The 20,697-nt window shown below is 38.1% G+C and overlaps 2 protein-coding genes across 5 annotated transcripts in view; one reads left to right on the top strand and one right to left on the bottom strand.

Annotated features, from left to right (window-relative positions):
- The first annotated feature begins 8,421 nt into the window (after positions 1–8,421).
- Positions 8,422–9,970, top strand: CRH (corticotropin releasing hormone). The gene is made up of 2 exons (XM_053467561.1): positions 8,422–8,555; positions 9,129–9,970. The coding sequence occupies exon 2, from the start codon at positions 9,179–9,181 to the stop codon at positions 9,674–9,676; it is 498 nt and encodes a 165-aa protein (XP_053323536.1). The 5' UTR covers positions 8,422–8,555; positions 9,129–9,178; the 3' UTR covers positions 9,677–9,970.
- Positions 9,971–11,193: 1,223 nt separating this feature from the next.
- The window catches only part of TRIM55 (tripartite motif containing 55), a 42,752-nt gene continuing 33,248 nt past the window's right edge, over positions 11,194–20,697 (bottom strand). For 3 of the 4 annotated variants that reach the window (XM_053467289.1, XM_053467288.1, XM_053467291.1), the window contains one exon: positions 11,194–11,556. In XM_053467289.1, coding sequence (XP_053323264.1) covers positions 11,434–11,556 — 123 coding nt within the window. In that variant the 3' untranslated portion in view covers positions 11,194–11,433. Of the gene's footprint in view, positions 11,557–19,890; positions 19,982–20,697 lie in introns of all 4 variants that reach the window. The other variant, XM_053467290.1, reaches the window with a different exon arrangement.

Below are 20,697 nucleotides of genomic sequence, written 5' to 3'. Positions count from 1 at the left end.
TGTTTTATGACCAACCTTAACAATGCATTCCTTGAGAGAACTTTGGTTGTCACCAAAAGCAGTGTTTGTAATCAGGGGATAAAGCACAAACAAAAAAAAACAAATTCATATATAAAGACAGCAGAGTGACAGGCACATCTTTAATAATAATGGGGTCCCGACATTTTTTACAAAAGTTGGAATATGTCATATATCACAGTTCCCATTAACAACAAAGATGATTAAATCACATTCCAGTTCTGATAGTTGCTGAGGGTCAGTTACAAAATAACACAGGGTAGAAATATTTAGACCAAACAATGGAAATATAAGGAAAAACAACCATGGGGTCTTAGCTACTATGACAACCTGGGGACCTCTTTGACCACAGCCTAAAAGATAACATTCTGTTTATTGGCTCTCATACGCATTATATGTTCTGCTACCCTTTATTAAATGAAATTGCTAAGGTGGTGGGGATGCTGAGACATTGTTGTTTACTTTTATCAAGGTTTTCCTGTATTTCTTTTATAATGGCCACCGTCTCTTTACTTTATTGAGAATATTGACCTTTGCTGAATAGCCTCAGACTGGCTTCATGTTCTTTTCTTTTTATTGTCTGTGTATAGAGGACATTTATATTACTGCTTGGTCAAAGGAAGCAAAGTCAAATTGCTTGTCTCCAGTTCTCTTCCTAGGACCTGAACATAAGATGTTGCTTAATATCTGGAAGAATACATATAGCTTACAGACCCAACAAGCAGAACACCATGTCTCTTGTGTCATTTTTGTAGTGTCAAGAATTTAGAGCAAGCCTACGTATCTTAAGTGCATCAGTTTCTCTCTTTATTGTATGATCCAGATCATTGGTCCAGATCACTGTTTTGCACCTTAAGTCACAGGAATCCCCTCAAAAAACAAAGCACTTTCATATATTGTCAATTAATCCAGTAAAGTCTTTATATGAACATGTAAACATGCACACACAACAAAGCAAAAGATCAGTGCAAACCACAAAATACTATTTCAAAGCGCATATCTGAGACAAATATTAGGGATTTCGTCACACTATATGGCCATATATTGCCTAGCCTCCCACAAAGTCAAATGTACTCCAATTTTGGCGAGTCCTATCTTATTTTACATGGCTATATTACTTACCAAGGAGCTAAATCAATAGGACTGAACTGTATTTTAACCCACTGAGACACTCTGCGTTTTTTGTGCGTATGTGCAGGTTTTGACCCACCTACCACACAGGTGCCTCAAAGTTCGAATTGTCCAAAATGTCTTGGTATGCTGAAGAGGACAATGCTATTCTTCCAACTTTGTGGAAACAGCTTGGGGAAGACACTTTTCTATTCCAGCATGACTGAGCCCCAGAGCACAAACCAAGGTCCATAAAGACATGGTTGGATGAGTTTGTGGGAGAACTTGACCTGACCTCAACCTCATCAAACACCTTTGGGATCAACTGGAACAGTTGGACTTCTTGTCCAACATCAGTGCCTGGCCTCACAAATGCTCTACTGGATAAACAGGCAAAAATTCCCACGGAAACACTCAAAAATCTTATGAAAGCCTTTCCAGAAGAGTGGAAGCTGTTATAGTTCCAAAGGAGGGACCAATTTTAAAGTCTGTTGTCAATCCCCATGAATAAGATGAAGTTCATCTTGGCCAATAATGGGTATTTGGAACTAAACATCGATGGGTTTGATCTGTTTGTGATATTAGGAATCCTGGAATCTGCAAAATGAATATAGCCATGTTCTGATATATACTGTGAAAAACTAGGTAGTATAAGATTTCATTTGACGCATTATTTTGTGAGTGACATTTGTTTTTTGCGGGTATAATGAGCAAGGTCAGATTCAGATATGCTGTCTGAATGAAAAGAATTTGCCTTTCACTTGTTAATTTTATTGGAATGTGGGTGCAGACAGTATGAAAGAACAGCATTTTATGCCTGCTTTGTAAAGCTATGCAATGCCCATAAAAAAATCATGTTTCACGTCTTTTTTAACCTTAAAAGACCCCTTTAACAATATACATACAACGTGTAAAAAGTATTATATTTCGCAGGAAACGAGTACATCATAAATTAGAATTTACTGCAATAACTATTTCATGCAACCTAAATTGAAATTATACAATGGTATTGACAGATCATTCTCCGTCATTTATTATCGAAGGCCAAGAATAGAAGATCTTGTGGTGTTCATGAGATAAATATAAAGGTCAGCTGTTTCTCACCACCTGCAGGCTGTCTGATGTGTAAAAGCATGTGCCCTGGAAGACTTCTTAGTCACACTATTTGGAAACTCAGTTTTGCACTGAAGGAATCAGATTATGGGGAAGATAAGTGAATTTAGAAGCCGGTAAAATGTATGCTTCTAACATAACTTCCAAATGTTCCAGATGACAGAATACAAATATTCTAGAATATAGAAATTCTAGTATTTACAAGCAAAATGTTTTTCAAAATAATCATAAAAAAGTAATATAATTAGAATATCCTGATCATAATTTGATCCTACCGATTTCTTTTTAATATTATTCCTGCTGGATGTATGGTTTACGTCCCATAATTTGCTTGCTGATAGGAAACGTCCTACCAAACACCTTCCGTGGTATCACTTAAAATATTTACTGTACTAATGAAGAAAAGATTTTAGTTGACAAACAATACTAATGATCAGGAATGACTGTTTGACTACTACTGTATAATTTTTAATAATTTGTAAAGCTCAGTGCTGAAACTCACAAATCCTTTATTTACTCTTTAGCGTATAGAAACAGGAAATGTGATAGCAGATGTGAACCATTTAGCTATTCTGAACATTATTCCTGCTTTAAGGGCTTTGATCTTTGATCTTGCCTTTTACTATATGACTAAAAGTATGTAGACACCCCTTCTAATAAGTTTAGTTGGCCCACTTTGCCTTCTGGGTAACCCGCTACAGCCCTGATTATGTTTTACGTTTCTTAGTCAGTCAATGGATTACAAAATGGAGATGCTCTCCCAACTATTTGGATGGAGAAGGAAACTTGACCACTTTTTTCCTGGTTGACCCAATAGGTTTTGGTAGGGAATAGGTTTTTGAAGGGATTGGGGGGTAGATAGTATGAAGGGAGGGGGGGTAGATAGTGTGAAAGGAGGGGGGTAGATAGTGTGAAGGGAGGGAGGGTAGATAGTGAGAAGGGGGTAGAAAAGGGGGAAAGGTAGATAGTGAGAATGAGTGAGAGAATGAATGAATGTGTGGATGAATTGTCTGAATGAGGGAGATAATTAATGAGTTTGTGAGAATGCATTAATGAATGTGTAAATTTGTGTGAATGGGTGAGAGAATAAATGATTGTGTGAATTAATTATGTGAATGAAAGTGTGAATTAGTGAGTGACTGTTAAAGTGTTTGTGTATATGATAGCTGTATATAGATACTTGGCACAAGCAGGGTGTTTGAGCCTTGGGGACCAAGATGACACAGGCAGGGGTTTATGGGACAAAGATGGCACAGGCCGGGCTGTTTGGGGACAAAGTTGACTCATGCTGTTTGGGGACAAAGATGGTAAATCCTATATGTGTAATCTGGGTGCTGGTCAGGTTCTGTGTGGGCAGTGTGGCCGCCAGGGCTGGCTTTGGGTTGTGCAAACTATCATCTATGCCTGTAGTTTTATCTCTTGCTATGTTTCCATACATTATTATTGTATAGCTGCAAATACGGGATTTGTATGTCTGATTCTATGCCTCCAGTGCACATGTGACATGCTAACAGCAATCACACTCCTATCATGCCAAGTCAGCTAGTACATGCTGGAATCTGGGTATGCCTGGGCATGATAGGAGTGTGATTGCTGTTAACAATCATATATATATTAATATTGTTATTGATTTTTTTTTCTATTTTGCTGTGTTACTTACTTTAAATAAAAGTGTGAGATTTTTTTATGATGGGGGGGGTCATATTCGGTTTTGGACAGGTAAATGATGCATTTTCGGTTTCAGTCCAGAAGTTTTGTTTTGGTGCATCCCTAAGCCAGACAATGAAGTGGTAGGCCTACACCACATCAATGTTTGGCTTAGTATATAGTAATAGGAGTTATGCTGCACTATTATCAATGTCTGGCTCAATGTATAGTGATAGGGATTACGCTGTACCACCGTCAATGTCTGCCTCAGTATATAGTGATAGGTGTAATGCTGTACCACCGTCAATGTCTGCCTCAGTATATAGTGGTAGGTTTTATGCTGTACCACGTCAATGTCTGCCTCAGTATATAATGGTAACAGTAATGCTGTACCACCTTCAATGTCTATGCCAGTATATAACGATAGAAGCTATGCAGTTTTAAAGTGTTTGGGGGGGTGCCACATACAGGATCCGCCCCAGGTGCCAAATACTCTGGGTATGCCCCTGACCAAACTGAACACCTGTGGGAATTTGTTCCCATTCAGCCAACATCAGTGTCTGACCTCACAAGTTCTCTTTTGGCTGAATGGGTGCATATTCCCACAGACACACTCTAAAATCTTGTGGAAAGTCTCCCCAGAAAAGTGGATGTTGAATGCCTATCAATGGGATGTCCAACAAGCTTATATAGGTGTGGGGGTCAGGTGTTCAAAATATGCAGGACCGGACTGGGCATGACTAAGCGGCCCTGGCAGTTTAAGGTCAGTGGCCATCAGATGATGTACGGTAGTTGGGTAGATACAGCCACATCCTAATACTTTTATACATGTGTCAGTATGCAACCGTGTGTATCCGGTTGGTAGCCGCACACTGTAGCACTCAGTCACGGGAGTGCAGCAATTTTCCCTTCCAAAACCTATTGGCTCAGCCAGGAAAAAAGTAATCAAGTTTCCTTCTCCGTCCAAATAGTTGGGAGAGCATCTCAATTTTGTAATCCATTGACTAAGGAATGTAAAACATAATCAGAGCTGTAGCTGGTTACCCAGAAGGCAAAGTGGGCCACTACAGCCCCCACTTTACGACAACTATTACTTTACAACGTGCATGCGCTTTCATTTAGCAGAATAATTACAAGTGCATACAGTCATGGCCGTACCAGACATTGTTATTATATATATATAAATATATATATATATCTTACAATATATATAATATATATTATACGGTAATAATATATAATGTAAATATTTGTTAACAATAACTTACTATTATAACATGTGGCCAAATGAAAAATTAGACAGACCACCTGCTTTTAAGGATATTAACCAGTTCAGTGCCTCTGTCTGCATGGCTTCATTAAGAATAGAGATCTATAGTTGTGTTACATTCGGCGACACAGAAGCAGTGAGTAAGTACTATAGGTGCTCCTCTTGGCAGCCTCGTGGTCCACATGCAGAATATAATATAATGGGGGTAATTGAGTGAGAGCTGTGTGTTTTGCAGAAAGGCCTAAGGACAATAAGATCATTTGCAGCAAGCGTATAATGTGGGGGATGGTAAATGGGTAAAGAGATGGCTAAGAGTGCTGACCTGTTGTTAAGTATCCATTCTGTTGAAGGACAATAGTTGCTACATTACATACTGTATAAAGGATAAATGGCGGAAGGGGAGAGTAGTAGTAAAGTGTAATGGGAATATTTACTGGCTGAAGTGGGGAAGTTCTAATTTAAACACATCGTTGCATTGAAAGCTGGGAGAATTGCCGACTTTCCTATGTAAGAGACGGGATCTTACAGTCAAATGCAAATAAAGAGTGTTTTTATGAATGCCCAATAATCTCCCGGGAGACTTTACCTGTTGGTGTAAATATTGTTATTTTAAACAAAAGTGATAGTCTGGACCCTCCATTTATAATCTGAAATCTGGGGTTAATTCCTGGGCTTTAAAGCATCTACACATTAGAGATAATAATACATATTTAGAATAGGGGGTAATGATACCAAGTATATTACAATACTGCCGAGACACGTCAGCAGGTCTGCGGAGCATTACGGACCGTTCTGGAGACCCCATCTCCAGAAGGATATTGATACATCGGAGAGAGTTCAGAGAAGGGCTGCAAAAATGGCACGTGCTTTGCAGGATTGGAGAAAAGAAGAAAGAGAGGAGATGTGATAGAAACATATAAATACTTAAAGAAATTAAAAAAAACACAGGGAGAGGAATTTTAGAACAAGAGGTCATGGTCTAAAACTAGAGGGTCAGAGGCTTACATGTAATGAAGGGAAGTTTTACTTTACTGAGTAATAGATAAATGGAACAGTGTCTCAGCAGAAGTGGTGGAGGCTAATCCGGTGAGGGAATTTAAACATGCGTGGGATAGAGATAAAGCTTTCCACACTATGGAACCAGACTGAGGACTGATAGGGGTTTGAATCCTTTAGATGAGGTAAATGGGCAGACTAGACGGGTCGAATGGTCTTTATCTGTCTGGGTTTCTATGTAAATTGTTCCTTTGCTTAACCCTTGTGCTGCCTTCTTTCTACATCAGAACCTTGATGTTTGAGCAGTCATCACAGGACTTCAACAGTGTAGACATTGCATTATTAATACGTACATTTTACCCGACAATATTTCAAATGTAAGAATTTGCATTCATTTTTTGGGAGAGGGAGGGGGTTTGGATAAGAAGAACCATTAAAAACCTGTAGGCTTCACCGCTGTTTTTACATCAATCGGATCCTCTGCACAAGCAACATCTGCTGAAGTTAGCATTAACCATTGTGATGCCAGAGGACACAGCTACTGCTAGGCTCTTTCGCTCGTGGCAGATACGACAAAGAAGAAGCCTGCGGTGTATCTAATCCTGTGTGTCTGACATGTTGCGATGTACACCCTTCTGGAACTCCAAAGGTTAATATATTCAATAGGTTGAGCTTGAATGAGAGAGAAGGGAGAGAATGTGATGGACACCTTTAAATACACAAAGGGATTTAACAAAATACCGGCAGGAAGTTTATTTCAAAGGAGGAGAAATGTTAGCACAAGAGATCATAGTCTAAAACTAGTGGGTCAGAGGTTTAGATGTAATGTAAGGAAGTTTTACTTTACTGAGAGGGTGGTGGATACAGGGAGCAGCCACCAGCAGAAGTGGCAGAGACTAATACAGCGATGGAATTTAAGCATGCATGGAATAAGAATATGGCTATTCTGAATCTATGACAAGATAAATGACTCTTTAAGAACCAAATGGTTCTAATTTGCCATCAAATTCTGTATTTCTATGTTTAATATGGACCCCCCCCAACAATATGTAGTTAAGTGTATGACTTTGAATTGACTAATTTTATGCACTCATATGAATAACAGAAGAAGACAATAACACAGTCCGATCTGCGGACCTTAATACAATACATGACAGTTTTATATGGGGTTATGAGTGAAGACACAGCAGATAAGGCAGCGCAGGCATATTACACGCATCCATTACTGCTGGGGAATATTGACTCACGCAATGGTTCAAGGAATTGGAATTGGTTAATGTGCAATACTGGAGGTAATTGCAGAGTTTGTTTTAGTAAATGAGACAGATTCAATAGCAAGAGAGTTTATCTGAGATGTGTCGGAGAACATGTAATGGATGTGGTGCAATTTAGAACATAGATTATACTTTGTCTTTTTAGAGAACCGTTTAAGAACAGGGTGCCATAAAATCACAGACCTGGGTATTTCTTAGAATTTTGGTTTTCCTTAAAAAAACCTATCAAAATTGTTTATAGCGAGCTCTTACGAATGCGATTCTTTCTCCTATAATAATTTTTGTTTGTGTTAATGTACTTATGACATCATCATTTTAATACAATTATTTATCTCATAGATTTGGGGAAACAGACATGGTATTTCTATGTAAATATTTAGAATGCCTTACATATTGATTAAGTTAAATTACTGAAAATACTTTTTAGACGTGCAAAAATATTTTACCTTTTTTATTTTATTTGTTGATTATCTTTTTTTCCCTTGGAGCCCAATATATGTATTTTATTTTTTTTGCTCTTATACAAAAACCCTCTCTTGTTGTTCTTGCTTAAGTTAGAGGAGTTTTCTTTCGTTACTTAGGGAAAGGATACCACACCTCGATTTGGGATTTGGCTAAAACCTTTTTTCCTTTGACCGTTTGGTAGTAAAAGGTCACTTGCTTTTGTTCGGCACACAAGGGAAATCTCATTCAAGTTTTTTTGTCAATGGGAGACTTGTGAATATTGTTTCCACTCTAGGTGTCATTTACGTCACTAAGGAGGTGATAAATATCTGGGAACATAATTGGATGTGAGATTCATTGTTGTGATAGCAAAACTCTGCCCATTGCTCCAAGGAGGCATTATTTATTCAGTAGAGGATCAGCACGCAATAGTTGTCAAGAAAGCGTCAGCTTATTAGGCAAGAGGTGCGTGATTCTGCAAGAGGGTCTTAGCTATAAAAATCCAGCATCAAGGCTCAGTTTTGTAAGAAATTCATTTCACGAGTTCGGGATATATCAGCACCTTAAAGAAGAAAAAGAAAATCTCAGAAGGACTCCCAAATCCTACTTATGCTGCAATAATTCTGTCTCCGCAAGCACCCGGCTTTACCCCAAGGAAGAAGATCCAGCCTTTCAATTAGCAAGTAAGTTTAACATGTTTGATTTTCTTTATTGCGCAAAATCTGGATATAAGCTGAAATGTGAACGTTTTCGGTACCAACAGGTATCATTGTTAGCGTCTTCTGTTCTATACTATATTTCCAGTTCTCTTCTTTGTCGGGGCTGCATGCATCAAATTTATTCATTCTATAAATTTGTTCATTTCACCTGCCACAATAATTCTTGCGGGTTTTTATCCCAGATTTTTGTCTATGACAGCATTTGTATTCTATCACTTAAGGATAAATCTCATAACTTATAACATAACATAACATTACATATCTCCTTATGCTGAAATAGTTTGAAATGCTTTTATACCCCATATGGCATGTTAGGTTGTCATTCCATGTGAATTCATTTCAGCACCATGGAGAGCTATTCCGAGCACACTAAAGAAATGACTGCTCTCTTCTCTCTCCCCTCTCTTTTCCACCCCGTTCCTTTAATCTCATTCATTTTCCTATCATGCTTACCTTGCTTACACTGTCCTGTCCGCAATTGCTTTCACGTCTTCTCTTATGGGATCTCTCCTTCTCTCTCGCTCGCCTTCATTTCAGGAATCTCTTGCGCATTTATTTTGTTTCAGATCTGAAATTTGGGGAATAACATGAAGTTCCAGCTGTGGGTATCTATAGGAATACTTCTGGTTTCACTCCTCCCCTGCTATGAGTGCAGAGCTTTCAGTAAGTCTTCAGCATCTTCTGCCGGAGTCCCCCCGCCTCTCTTACCTGAGTACCAGCCCTTTTTACTTCGCATGGGAGAAGAATATTTCCTGCGTCTGGGCAATTTGCACAAGTACTCCCCGAGCTTGCTTGGAGGAAGTCGGCTACCTGAGTCTTTGGCCGGTAACTTTGTCAGAGACGTGCAACAGCTGCAGCCGACGCAATGGAACGGCCAGCAGGGGCTTGGGGCTTCGGATAGAGCAGAAAGTCCATACAGCAGCCAGGAGGAAGCCACGGAAAGGGGAAAACGAGCAGAAGAGCCTCCGATTTCCTTGGATCTGACTTTCCACTTGCTCAGAGAAGTCCTAGAAATGGCCAGAGCCGAGCAGATAGCCCAGCAAGCCCACAGCAACAGAAAACTGATGGACATCATTGGGAAATAATATATACTCTTGCACCAAAGAGATTTTTTTCCCCTGCATTTAGCACAAACTATACAGTATTATGTACCATAGTGCTGCCCTGATACCATTTGTTTATTTTTATATAGCTTCAGACCTAGAGGATGCACATATTAACCCTTTTTGGCTGTCCGGAAGGGGGAAATACATTTTACATAGCAATGTGTAGCTAACCCCCTGGCAACATGGGGGGGGGAGGGGGGTAACAGCCTATATCTGTTCGTCAGCATGCACGGGGTGTATTTGACTGCAGTAAAAAACAAAAAATTAAAAAAAAATTTAGCAGGCATAATTTGCTTTATTTTTACATTACACTCTGGGGGGGGGGTTAATCATGTAACATATTTCCTTAGGAATAAAAGTTTGTGCTTCAGTGTCGGAACTGAATTAGCTTAATCTATAGAAATTGATGGGTTTTCCTCTGGGAGGTGAAAATCGCTGTAATTTATTTTGCATCAAAAAGTTTATTGTACACATTTCCATAATAAAACATCTTTTCGGAGCTCGCACAACTTTGGTGTGTAATATAATGTTTAATATCTATATTTCTAATAAAATCTGCAAAGCTATAACTGTCCATTTTAATTTATTTGTGGAAAAGTGTTTCATTTACACTCAAGTAGCGACGTAGAGGTGGTCCAGAGATCTTTTACAAATTGACAAAAAAAAAAAATCTCATGTGCATTCAGATTAAAAAGAATAACAAAAATATTCAACTGCACACCGGTTATAGTTACACAGAGAAGACCTTTTAGAGACTCAGTTTTCTTTTCATTCAAATACAAAATCCGTTATGCTAAATAACCAAAAACTACCACGTGAGCACAAAGAATTCTGCTTTTTGTTTTCTATTTGATAAAACTGATACTTGATGCTTTTTCCCTAAAACTTCTACTTCACTATGGAAAAGGGGGGGCGAGTTCACAGATATCCCCTCATAAACATATAAACTGCTTTGATATGTTCCTTTAAACCTCCAACACTTTGTAAAACTATAAGAATGAGGTATAACGCACCACCTGATATTTCAAGTCATCTACATTGATTAAAAAGCTTCCTTATCTTAGGGCACAGAGAACGCATTACTTATCTCAGTTCTATAAAACATTTGCCCTGCTACACGACTACAGAAAATGTCAAGTCCTCTGTAATGACGACCTATCTTAGGGATATTAAATATCTTACCCATTTCAATCATATGATTATTTATTATATATCTCCATCATATTCCATAGCACTGCACAATGGGCATATAGTTTAGTTCTATTTTAGCATCTCTCACAAGAGCTTTGTGCGTCAGACTCCTAGCCTTCAGAGAAACACAAAGCTCCCTACAATATTTTGCCATATAGCAAGCAGTAATAGCTTCTCTCTCGCACTGTGGAGGGCTAAGGGGTAAAGTGCCATTGGTGGCTGGCATATCGACTTTTGAGTATTGATAAAGGTGTAGGCATGCGAAATAGAGAAGCTTATGCCATTCCCAGCACCAGTTGCTGTGTCAACATCATCATGGACCTGTACGTTGCTATGAAGACAGATGATTCAAGAGGGAAGAGGAAAGCATTGCTCACCCTTATGGCATTCAGAAGGTTAATTCATAATGTCACTTAAAGTAGAAAATACGTATAGACAAAATTCCACAAAAACTAAGATTTTTTCCACTGACTAAAATGTCTCCGTTGCTTATCTGTTAAAGAGTTCTCTTTGGACAGAGATAGAACTTCTTCTTCGGCAAATAGTTATTCTGGTAAGGAATTTAGCCAGGAAAAGGAGAAGACGTGGCGTTCCGTGTCTGTACTTTCTGTCTGATTAGATCCTGTAGTGTCTTCAGAGTCTCCATGCTTGGATTCACTGGACCCGGTCTGTAGGAATAAAAAAAAAACCCAGTATGTCAAGAAGATCACTTTAAATAAACCCTTTATTTCCCATTAAATTGTTCTGTTGCAGGCAAGCTTTGGCACACAATCTGTTACGGATTATGAAATACACAGAAAGAAAAACGCGTCCTATTGTTATTAAGACTTTCCCATGATTGGTTTGGTTCACCAAAATAATCTGTAATGGTAATGCATGAAGACGTGACAGGAAGGATCATTGGCATACTTGTCATGCCATAGATCAGGAAGATTACTTAAAGGTTTCATGGACAATTTTTATACGTATGATTATCAAAATAATTGAACTCAACCTTAGACACTATTCCATAAAAGTTCACCTGGACACTGTTTGCCCATGATTGTTTCACGAGCTGAGATGTCTTACACTGATGTGGGAGAGGTTTCTTCATTTCGTATATAATTCTCCCGAGTCTAATGTAACTACCATGCCTAAGTTGTCTCTCACTTTACAGCAAGGGCTCTATATTATATATAGTGAGAAGTCTCTTCTCTGCCACTCCTCGATATTTCGTTTCTTCATATAAGTGGTTGTTACAATAAGACATATATTTGAGAATGTCATATATTTCAGCATTAAATAACGCCCATAATTCTATATTAACCAGAATAGCTGTAAAACAAGCACTCAAGACAGGTTGACGCAAACATGACAAATGGCTGAAAATGTGACATTGCGGTTATTACAGAAGCTCACATCGGCGTCAATCTGACAGCTGCAGATTTATTAAGCGGTTACATACATTTCTTTTAACATTTAGCCGAGTTAAAGTACAGTAAAAAGATGTCCACATGGAAACAGAGAAAGCTTGGGAATTGATTGCCATCCAAGAGCCAACAATAGGGTCTGTCTCATTGAAATAAGTTATATATATATATATTTTATGAGCCTTGTGCTCGTAAGAAAGATGTTCAAGAAAGAAAGAGTAGATTTCTCATCACCTTGCCCGTGGGCTGACCATGTTAATGCTTAGCCCTGATTGAGAACATTCATTACATTTATTTTAACTCAACACAACATCAATGAAAGTCTCTACCTATAAAATATTTATTTGGAGAATTGTATCAGGGAAATCTACGGAGGCTTATGTTCCCTCTTTCCCCTATGGAGTCTCGGAAGGTCACTGTTGATGTAATTAGGTGCAAGAAACTACCATGGAACCTTTGCAGATATGAATGATATTTTTAACATTCTATTTAAATACAATATTATGTTATACATAGACTTCCAGGTTGGGACAAACAATAATATAGTTGTGGGCTCCAAAGAAAAACACCCTCCTGTTTTAACAGGTTTCTACTTCTTTCTCACCTTTTTTCTTCTCCAGTACAAAATCCATCGCATTGTTTATCTCTCAGACCCTCCACTGTAAAATAAGTACTAGATGGTCTACTAGAGACCTATATGGCATTAACCGTAAAAACTCTTTGATTATCTGTAGGTCCAAGAACCAAATCTCATCTGGAACTGTACAGAGGGATTAGGATAACAGAGGAATGGTTATATCATTACCTATGATCTTTCCAGGCATCCCATTCGCATTGTATTTTAGCGTTCTAGCAAATCCTCCGTACAACATCTGAATCCCACCAAGGGACATAAAGGCAGAAAAAAAACCATTCTTGGATAATTTAAATCTCATAGTATGTTTAACCTGAATGCAAAATGTTAACCCTCTAATACCGTTCTCTAATACCATAAGCTGTGCTCAATTCTTGACTGACTTCAATTCATATTGATTATTGACACGCTTAGTCTGATTAGTCCGCAACCGAATTGTGACAGTTATTAACAGCACGCGTTCAGTCAATGACGCAATTAAGGATGTTCTTTATATTTTTTTAATCATTTTGTCCGTAATAACACCATAAGGGAATTGCAAGCATTCCAGTGTCAGAGGCGTGAAGGATATAAGCATCTCTGGGCTTACCATATCTACTCGTGTGACCTTATGAAACCCATGCTTATAATTTAGTCCATTTTATGGTCAAAATGGCTACTTGTAAAAGACTTCCGGTAAGCAGCTGTATAAAAGGTGGATTAACTAATAACATAGAAATACCACTAAGAGTTTTATTTGAAATCAGATAAAACATACCATAGTCTTTTTAGGTGAACAATTTCATGCAGATATCAAATACTTCTGCACTTGGCTTCAAATACTTTGCATACTCGGAAAACAGTCCTGCATGTTTTAACGTGTCATGTCATGCTACTCCGTGCATTAGCAGAACACTGAAAGGTATTAAATTGGGCATTTATATTGTATTTCAGGAAAGTAGCATCAAAAGAGGCGCTTTTGCCATTAGGCAGCAGATAAGAGCGTTTTCCGAGGTTTTTGTCGGAACTATTTTGTTTTGTTTTTTTTTATTGCTGAAATTAAACGTCACTCCCAGAAATATATCTATCACACACGGGAATACAGGTGATTTCAGAGCAAAAGGCACGACCAAGTCTTTTGACAGCACCGTGTTGTTGGTGTTGTCTTTTTTAGAATATGCCTCACTGTTTGTGATAACCTGTAAATATGCAGGAATTTACACATTTATCACGTAATTAGCTGCAACTAATAATCCACACGTTGAAACCTATTTTTTTAGCTGGATTATTTTGAACATTGTGAGGTTTTAAACTACATACTCAAAGAGGGCTATTCGTTAAGATGTCAGTGTACGTGAGTTGACAGAAAAGCCTAACTCACATTTCTGCTAATATAGACAGTAAAAGCTGGTCAACTCTGTCACATCTGGTACAAAAATTATATAAACTCGTCTACCCCTGAGAGTTTAGGACTCCTGAGCAATGGTTATGGAGGTCAGTTGTTCTAGACCAGCTGGTAGACAGTCTCCTTTGGTTGAGTGGAATTCTAGAAGGTCCTCTGTTGCTGGTCAGGGGTACAATTTTTGTTTTTGGAGGCCTTACAAACCTTATCTGTTGGTGACAGCCATGATTATTTGGGTCAAATCCTAGGCCTGATCAGAAGACTGGTAAATTCAGTTCACCATGTATATTTAGTTTAGGAAAATCTCCCAGCGTTCAAGTTTACCACAATTGCCAAAGTATCGAAAAAACACAAACATTTTTTCTATGACCAATTATGTTCCCAAAGTTTAAACTTATTTCTGGCTCACATGCTTTTTAAAGTTGAAATGGTCATTGGCAATACCTATCGTTATGGACTCACTATATATATCAAATATTAGATAAAAAGCAACAAGTCAGTAATTTCAATTTGTTTGCACATTCATTCCATTATTGTAGCTGGTATTCCCAGGCGTGTGACTCAGCCTAACAACATTGAGTATATGAGTAGGGGAGAGGTTAAAGCCTTTTCATAAAAACGTACATTTTTATAGGTGTCTGTGGTAATTACATCACGTTCATATACATATAACAATGAATTCAATGTTTACAAAGGAATACAATACATGTGTATCTCCTGTAAGAAGGAGCTTCTGCTGAGTGCATGATGGAAGGAGGGCTACGACTGCCCGACTTAACCCTGACCTCTTGGATGTTGGGAAGACAGCTCCTCATTGTCAACAGACCATAACATTCATTTAAGGAATGAATGGCTAGGGAGTTGCTCTATGGGCGAGGAGGAACTGTCTTATCCACCGTATCCTTTTTCCTAGTTTGTAATTTCAAATACTGTACTGATCAGGTTGTAATTGTATCCTCTGATGAAATGTCAAAGCAGATAACCTGTCAGTGTGGGACCTAGATATTGTGCCAACATCAAGGCTTGGGGTGGTGGCACTCCAAAAGCCAGAGACTCTTAAAATGCTTGCTACACCTTTGGATCTCTGCCATATGGATCTCTTTTATATAAAGCTATGGCTCTTATTTTCTCTCATGGGTGTCCTACCGTTATTTCTAGCGACTGCATCCAGTCATGAATATTTGGGGAATATATAAAACCATTTAATTTAAAGCTGTTGATGACAAAAAATGTAAGCCTCCATCATCCTCCCTTACAGGATTTCTGAGCCTCTCCTCACGGCTGAAGCTGATATCCCAACCTGTCTAAAAGGCTTTCATGCCAAAGGCACAGATGGGGTACAGCACATCCCCAACTCAGTATAGCAGAAGTAAATAGGAAACTCCTCTGTACAGAAATGTATTGATAAAACAACAGTGCTTGAAGTTATTATTATTATTACTATTATTATTTTATATAGCACCATCATATTCTGCAGTGCTCTAGAATGGGTAAACAGGACAGAGCATTTGCCTTACAGATACCGGAGGTAAGGAGGGCCCTGCTCAAACAAGCTTACAATCTAGAAGCAGGGTGTATTACACAAGAGGTAAAGGTGTTACTCCTTGTGATATACCAGCCACACTAGTTACATTAATAATTATAATTTTTCTGGACATAAGTACAGTCAGAAAGCAGGAGAGTTACTAGCAAAGGCGAGCTAGAGGTAAGTGGGAGTTGAACAGTCGGTTGATAGGCATCCTTAAACAAGTAGGTCTTGAGGGATTTTTTGAAGGAGTGAAAACAAAGGAGAGACAGAAAAGCAAGAGAAGGGCATTCCAGAGCATGGGTAGCTCTTGAGAAACCTTGTAAGCTGCATGAGAACTAGAAATCAGATTAGAGGAAAGATGAAGATCATCGGATGAGTCAGAGACCGGTTAAGAGAGTATTTGGGGATGTAAGTAGAGGGGCCGCTATGAAGAGCTTTGGAAGTGAGAGTCAGGATTCTGAATTGAATCCTGAAGTGTACAGGCAACCAGTGTAGAGAATGACAGAGTGATGGCGATAAGTCTGGTGGCAGTGTTCACGATGGACCATAAAGGGGCAAAATGGGTAGACCAGCTAAGACAGAGTAACAGCAGTCAAGAGTGGAAATAATGAGGGCATGAAAAAGAGCCTTAGATGCATCTCATGCTAGATGGAGGCAACAGTTTTTTTGATGTGAGAGGTGAATGAGCGTCAGCGTCAGGGTGACACCAAGGAAGAGAATAGAAACATTTACTGGAAGGTACAATCCGAAAGGTAGGATGTGAACCAGGAAAGAGCAGTGTCACAGAGAACAACATCGTCAAGAGGGAGGATGGTGATCTACAGCGTCAAAAGCAGCAGTAAGGTCCACCAGGATTAGCAATCCTGTCAAATATGTATGAATACATGTTATTGATTATTGGAGATATTATACAGCAATATAGCCTAAGAGTGGCTACCTTAGAATTTCTTTCAAATTCTATATATTGCTACATTTTTAGACAGGATTGCATTTTTCTTTCGAATGCTATTATTTTATTTTGTTCAGGACATGTGTTAATTTGCTATTCTATTATGTACCTGTGCACTTGCGCAGGTACACAGTGCTTCAGATTTTTTTATTTAAATAAAAAGAAAAGGCCACATTGGAATAATTAATTACGCTGTGCGTCCTTCATTCCTGTGGGCCATAGCATTACACCGAGTTTAATCCACCAACGAGCGTGTCAATCTTTTAGTCATGAATTCACACCTTACTCATATTGGAAAATGAAAACTGCTTTCTGCAGTTGTTTTACACAGTAATCCTTTACTTAAAGGATTGAAATAGAAATATACGTCATTGAACTATAATTAACAATTAAGGCCAAATACTCTTGAGAATTAAAACAGTTTGTCTACTTTCCTACGATTAATATGGCGGAATAAATTCCTTTTTAGCACCCAATCTTTTACTTCATTTCACTTCCATAATTTAAAATTTAAAATGATAAGCCACAATCCGACTTCGAGGGAAAATTGTATATTGATGCAGCTCTGTTCACTTGGCCTCTATTCTACACAAAGATGATGTTAGCCAAGAACTCGTTGTCAAAAGCGGTGTCAATTCAGGAGGTAAAATCTGCCATCAGGGGGAAAAATTCCTTCTTGACTCCAAAAGGCAATCGGATTTATAGCCCTGTATGTCATGCTAAAAAAATATCCAGACCCCTTTTAAAGGCATCTAATGTATTTGATAACATCACCACCCTTGGCAGTGAATTCCATACCTTTATTGTCCTCACTGTAAAGAATCCCTTCCTTTGTCGTCTATGAAATCTCCGCTCTTCCAGTCTCAGAGGGTGACCTCTTGTTCTTTGTACATTTCTGTTAATGAACAGGTCACTGAAGAGCTCTTTATATTGGCCCTGCATATATTTATATAATGTTATCATATCCCCTCTGAGACGCCTATTTGTAGTCTATATAATTTTAACTTTTTTACTCTCTTCATAACTAATATCTTCCAATCCCCTTAATAATTTTGGAGCCCTCCTTTGCACTTTTTCTAGTTCCATAATAATAGACACGCCTATGTCTATATGAATATATGTTACCTGTGCGCCAACCTAGATTGGTTATCATAAAAAGAATCATACACAGATTTTTTCCCACACATATATACCACAAAGATGTCGTTTCTACGCTGTTTACATTCATTAGGCTTCTACTTTGCTATAATCACTTATTTCATTTTTGTAATTTTACCAATGTAAATAAAGAATGTATTTAATGGGAAGCTAATTGCAAAGAGGTGCGAATGGGCCACACAGACCATATGCATGGCCTGATTAGTGATTAGCCACATTAGCCCGTTCAATGTATGCTTAAGTCTAAATACACCCTACTATGGCGTCAATGTTATGTTCTGGAAATGCAAAATGCTATGTACAATCATTTTTTAAGTGCAGAATTAAATTCATTTACACGACATGCTAAATATTATTTGTGTAAGCCCATTAAAGTCTCTTCCTATAACACTTATGGAACTAGTGACAGCATGTGTACATGGACAGCTAAAACGGCAGTAATTACAGCCATACATGTCATTTTTTTTTTCAATCTTGGAATGCATGTAAAGTTAAATAGGTTACGGCTTTCAGGGAATTAATGTTGGCGTAATTGCATGTGCCATGTTAATTTTTGTGCAGATATTGGGTTTGATTTAATGACAATAACAAAAAAACCCTTCCGTTAAAGCGATTGAATGAGGTGCGCGATGTGTCCGAGAACCTAAAACGGAGATGCGTTTGCCCGTACATTTCACCCTATAAAATGATTTCTCTAACCACCCCTAGACCTGACTAAACATAAAATGTAGACACTGTACAGGATCAAGTTAAACACACTGCACATACGCAGTCAAGCAAGAATAAGCCTTACCAATTTAACCCTTTAAGGCTGACACATGGTATGTACCAAAAGATATCAACCACACTGCTACTCCTTCACTACACATTACTAAGCGCACTACCTGTGTCCACATATCACCCCTATTAACCCCAATCACCCTGTTCTAATAAAAGTGTAAAATGTATGATATGTTAAAAAATGTCGTGTGTAATGGTTTTGGAAGAGTTGATATAGGTTATTTGGACAGGTTGTTGCAAGTTAGCCGTAATCAGCATTTACTGTGGCCTAGCCGAGCTCCAACATTGTTTGTTTTTTTTCCTTAGACTTAATTGGTGGTTAAGTGGTTTGGCCGTTCTCAAGCGGCACCTTGTGGTGTGATGAAGTGATAGTCATGGTGTGCCTTTAGTCTGGGGCATTGCATTCACACTTTGTACGGAAAACATTTTCTGATTGAGACTTGATTTAGTCACATAGATGAATTGAGCCCATTAATAGGAGTGCATAGTAATAACACGATTCTCAACATTTATTGTTTTTTGACCAACTTTGTACTTGAGTTCCTATACACATTATTGTGATATTTAGGCCTGTGAAACACATATTCTTCAAACCACCAAACATTCTTAGCTACTAGAAGGGTGAGTCACAGGAATTTGGGTTCCAAAGATGAAGATTTTGGAGGTTTATAATAATACCATAGGGGCCGTGACATATTTACTTTGGGGCAGCAATCTGCCTCCCAGGTTTGTGGCTGTGCCCACCTGGACCTAGTCAACCTCGGTCAGAATATGTCGCCTCATATGAGCCAAAATAGTACTTCTAGTATCAATTCTATGCTTCATAACTGAGAGGCTAAAGTATGACATCATATCCCTGCTATCGCAGAGACACACAGAGAAGCAAGAAAGCATATATGCCATTGGAAGGGAACAGGTCCCACACAGGAGATAAGGGATTAATAGTTGCACCTTCCTTTGACTGTTAAATAGGAATGCCAGCAACACAATGATGTACTGTTTATCAGAAAACAATTAGCGTTAAGCCCTGATATCGAAATAATATTAGCATCCGTAGCACAGATTCATTTGCGTAAAGAGTTATAAATATAGGATTCTTTTCAGAGTAATTAGGATGATGATGAGAATGCATTAGTAAAGGGATAAAACAAAATATTTCCTACCCAGGATAGTAAAAATCAAGTACTGAAACTGACTCCAGAGCTCGTGTAGTATGATAAATAAAGCCAGAACTTGTAAGCTCAATGCTAACTCCTGTGAGGAAATAAGAAACATACTTCACCATTGACATTAACGCACTTAGGTGTGGAATACAGCTTATCAACTGGGACCAATGGCAAAAAAAATGATCCAACACTCCAAAACATATTTATTTTGTGAAGATCTGTAAGGATCTGTATTTTCCTAATAGCAAAAAAAAATACTACCTTAAAAATGAAATCTCACTTCTTGTGAACAGATGTGCAAAGTTTTATGTATGAACGGAAGGCCAGATGTTCTTATATTTAGACATATTTCTATATATAGGTGTGCTTTTTGATTTTTATTTAGCACAAATGATGGATTTCGTTAAATACAAATTAAGCAATGCAGCACATATGTTGAATTATTTGTTTAAAAACTATTTATATTGTAGTTATAAATATATTTTATAGGACACAATAAAATTACTTTAATAAATGTATCAGGGATAATAAAATATAAGACATCCTTTCTATGCATTCAATTTGATGGTTGTTACGTGGTTGTTATGTGGTTGGTGCACACAAACCACAAACCACGTCCGCTTAAGGTGTTCTTGTTTAGAATGAGGCAAAATTGCAAGAAACTTTACCAAGGTTTACCATAGAAAACAACTGAAATGTTTTCTTCATTTAGTATAGCAGGTTCTTAATGGTTTTGCTCCAGACAATATTTAGCATACAACCAGTACCACAATGTAATTGCACGTGAAAATAGAAAAAAAATGC

The sequence above is a fragment of the Spea bombifrons genome, chromosome 5, assembly GCF_027358695.1.
Source record: "Spea bombifrons isolate aSpeBom1 chromosome 5, aSpeBom1.2.pri, whole genome shotgun sequence".
Lineage (NCBI taxonomy): Eukaryota > Metazoa > Chordata > Amphibia > Anura > Pelobatidae > Spea > Spea bombifrons.
This window is presented reverse-complemented; position numbering and strand designations above follow the sequence as displayed.

Coding starts and splice junctions, on each gene's coding strand:
- CRH (XM_053467561.1), top strand. CDS start 9,179: ATGAAGTTCCAGCTGTGGGTATCTATAGGAATACTTCTGGTTTCACTC.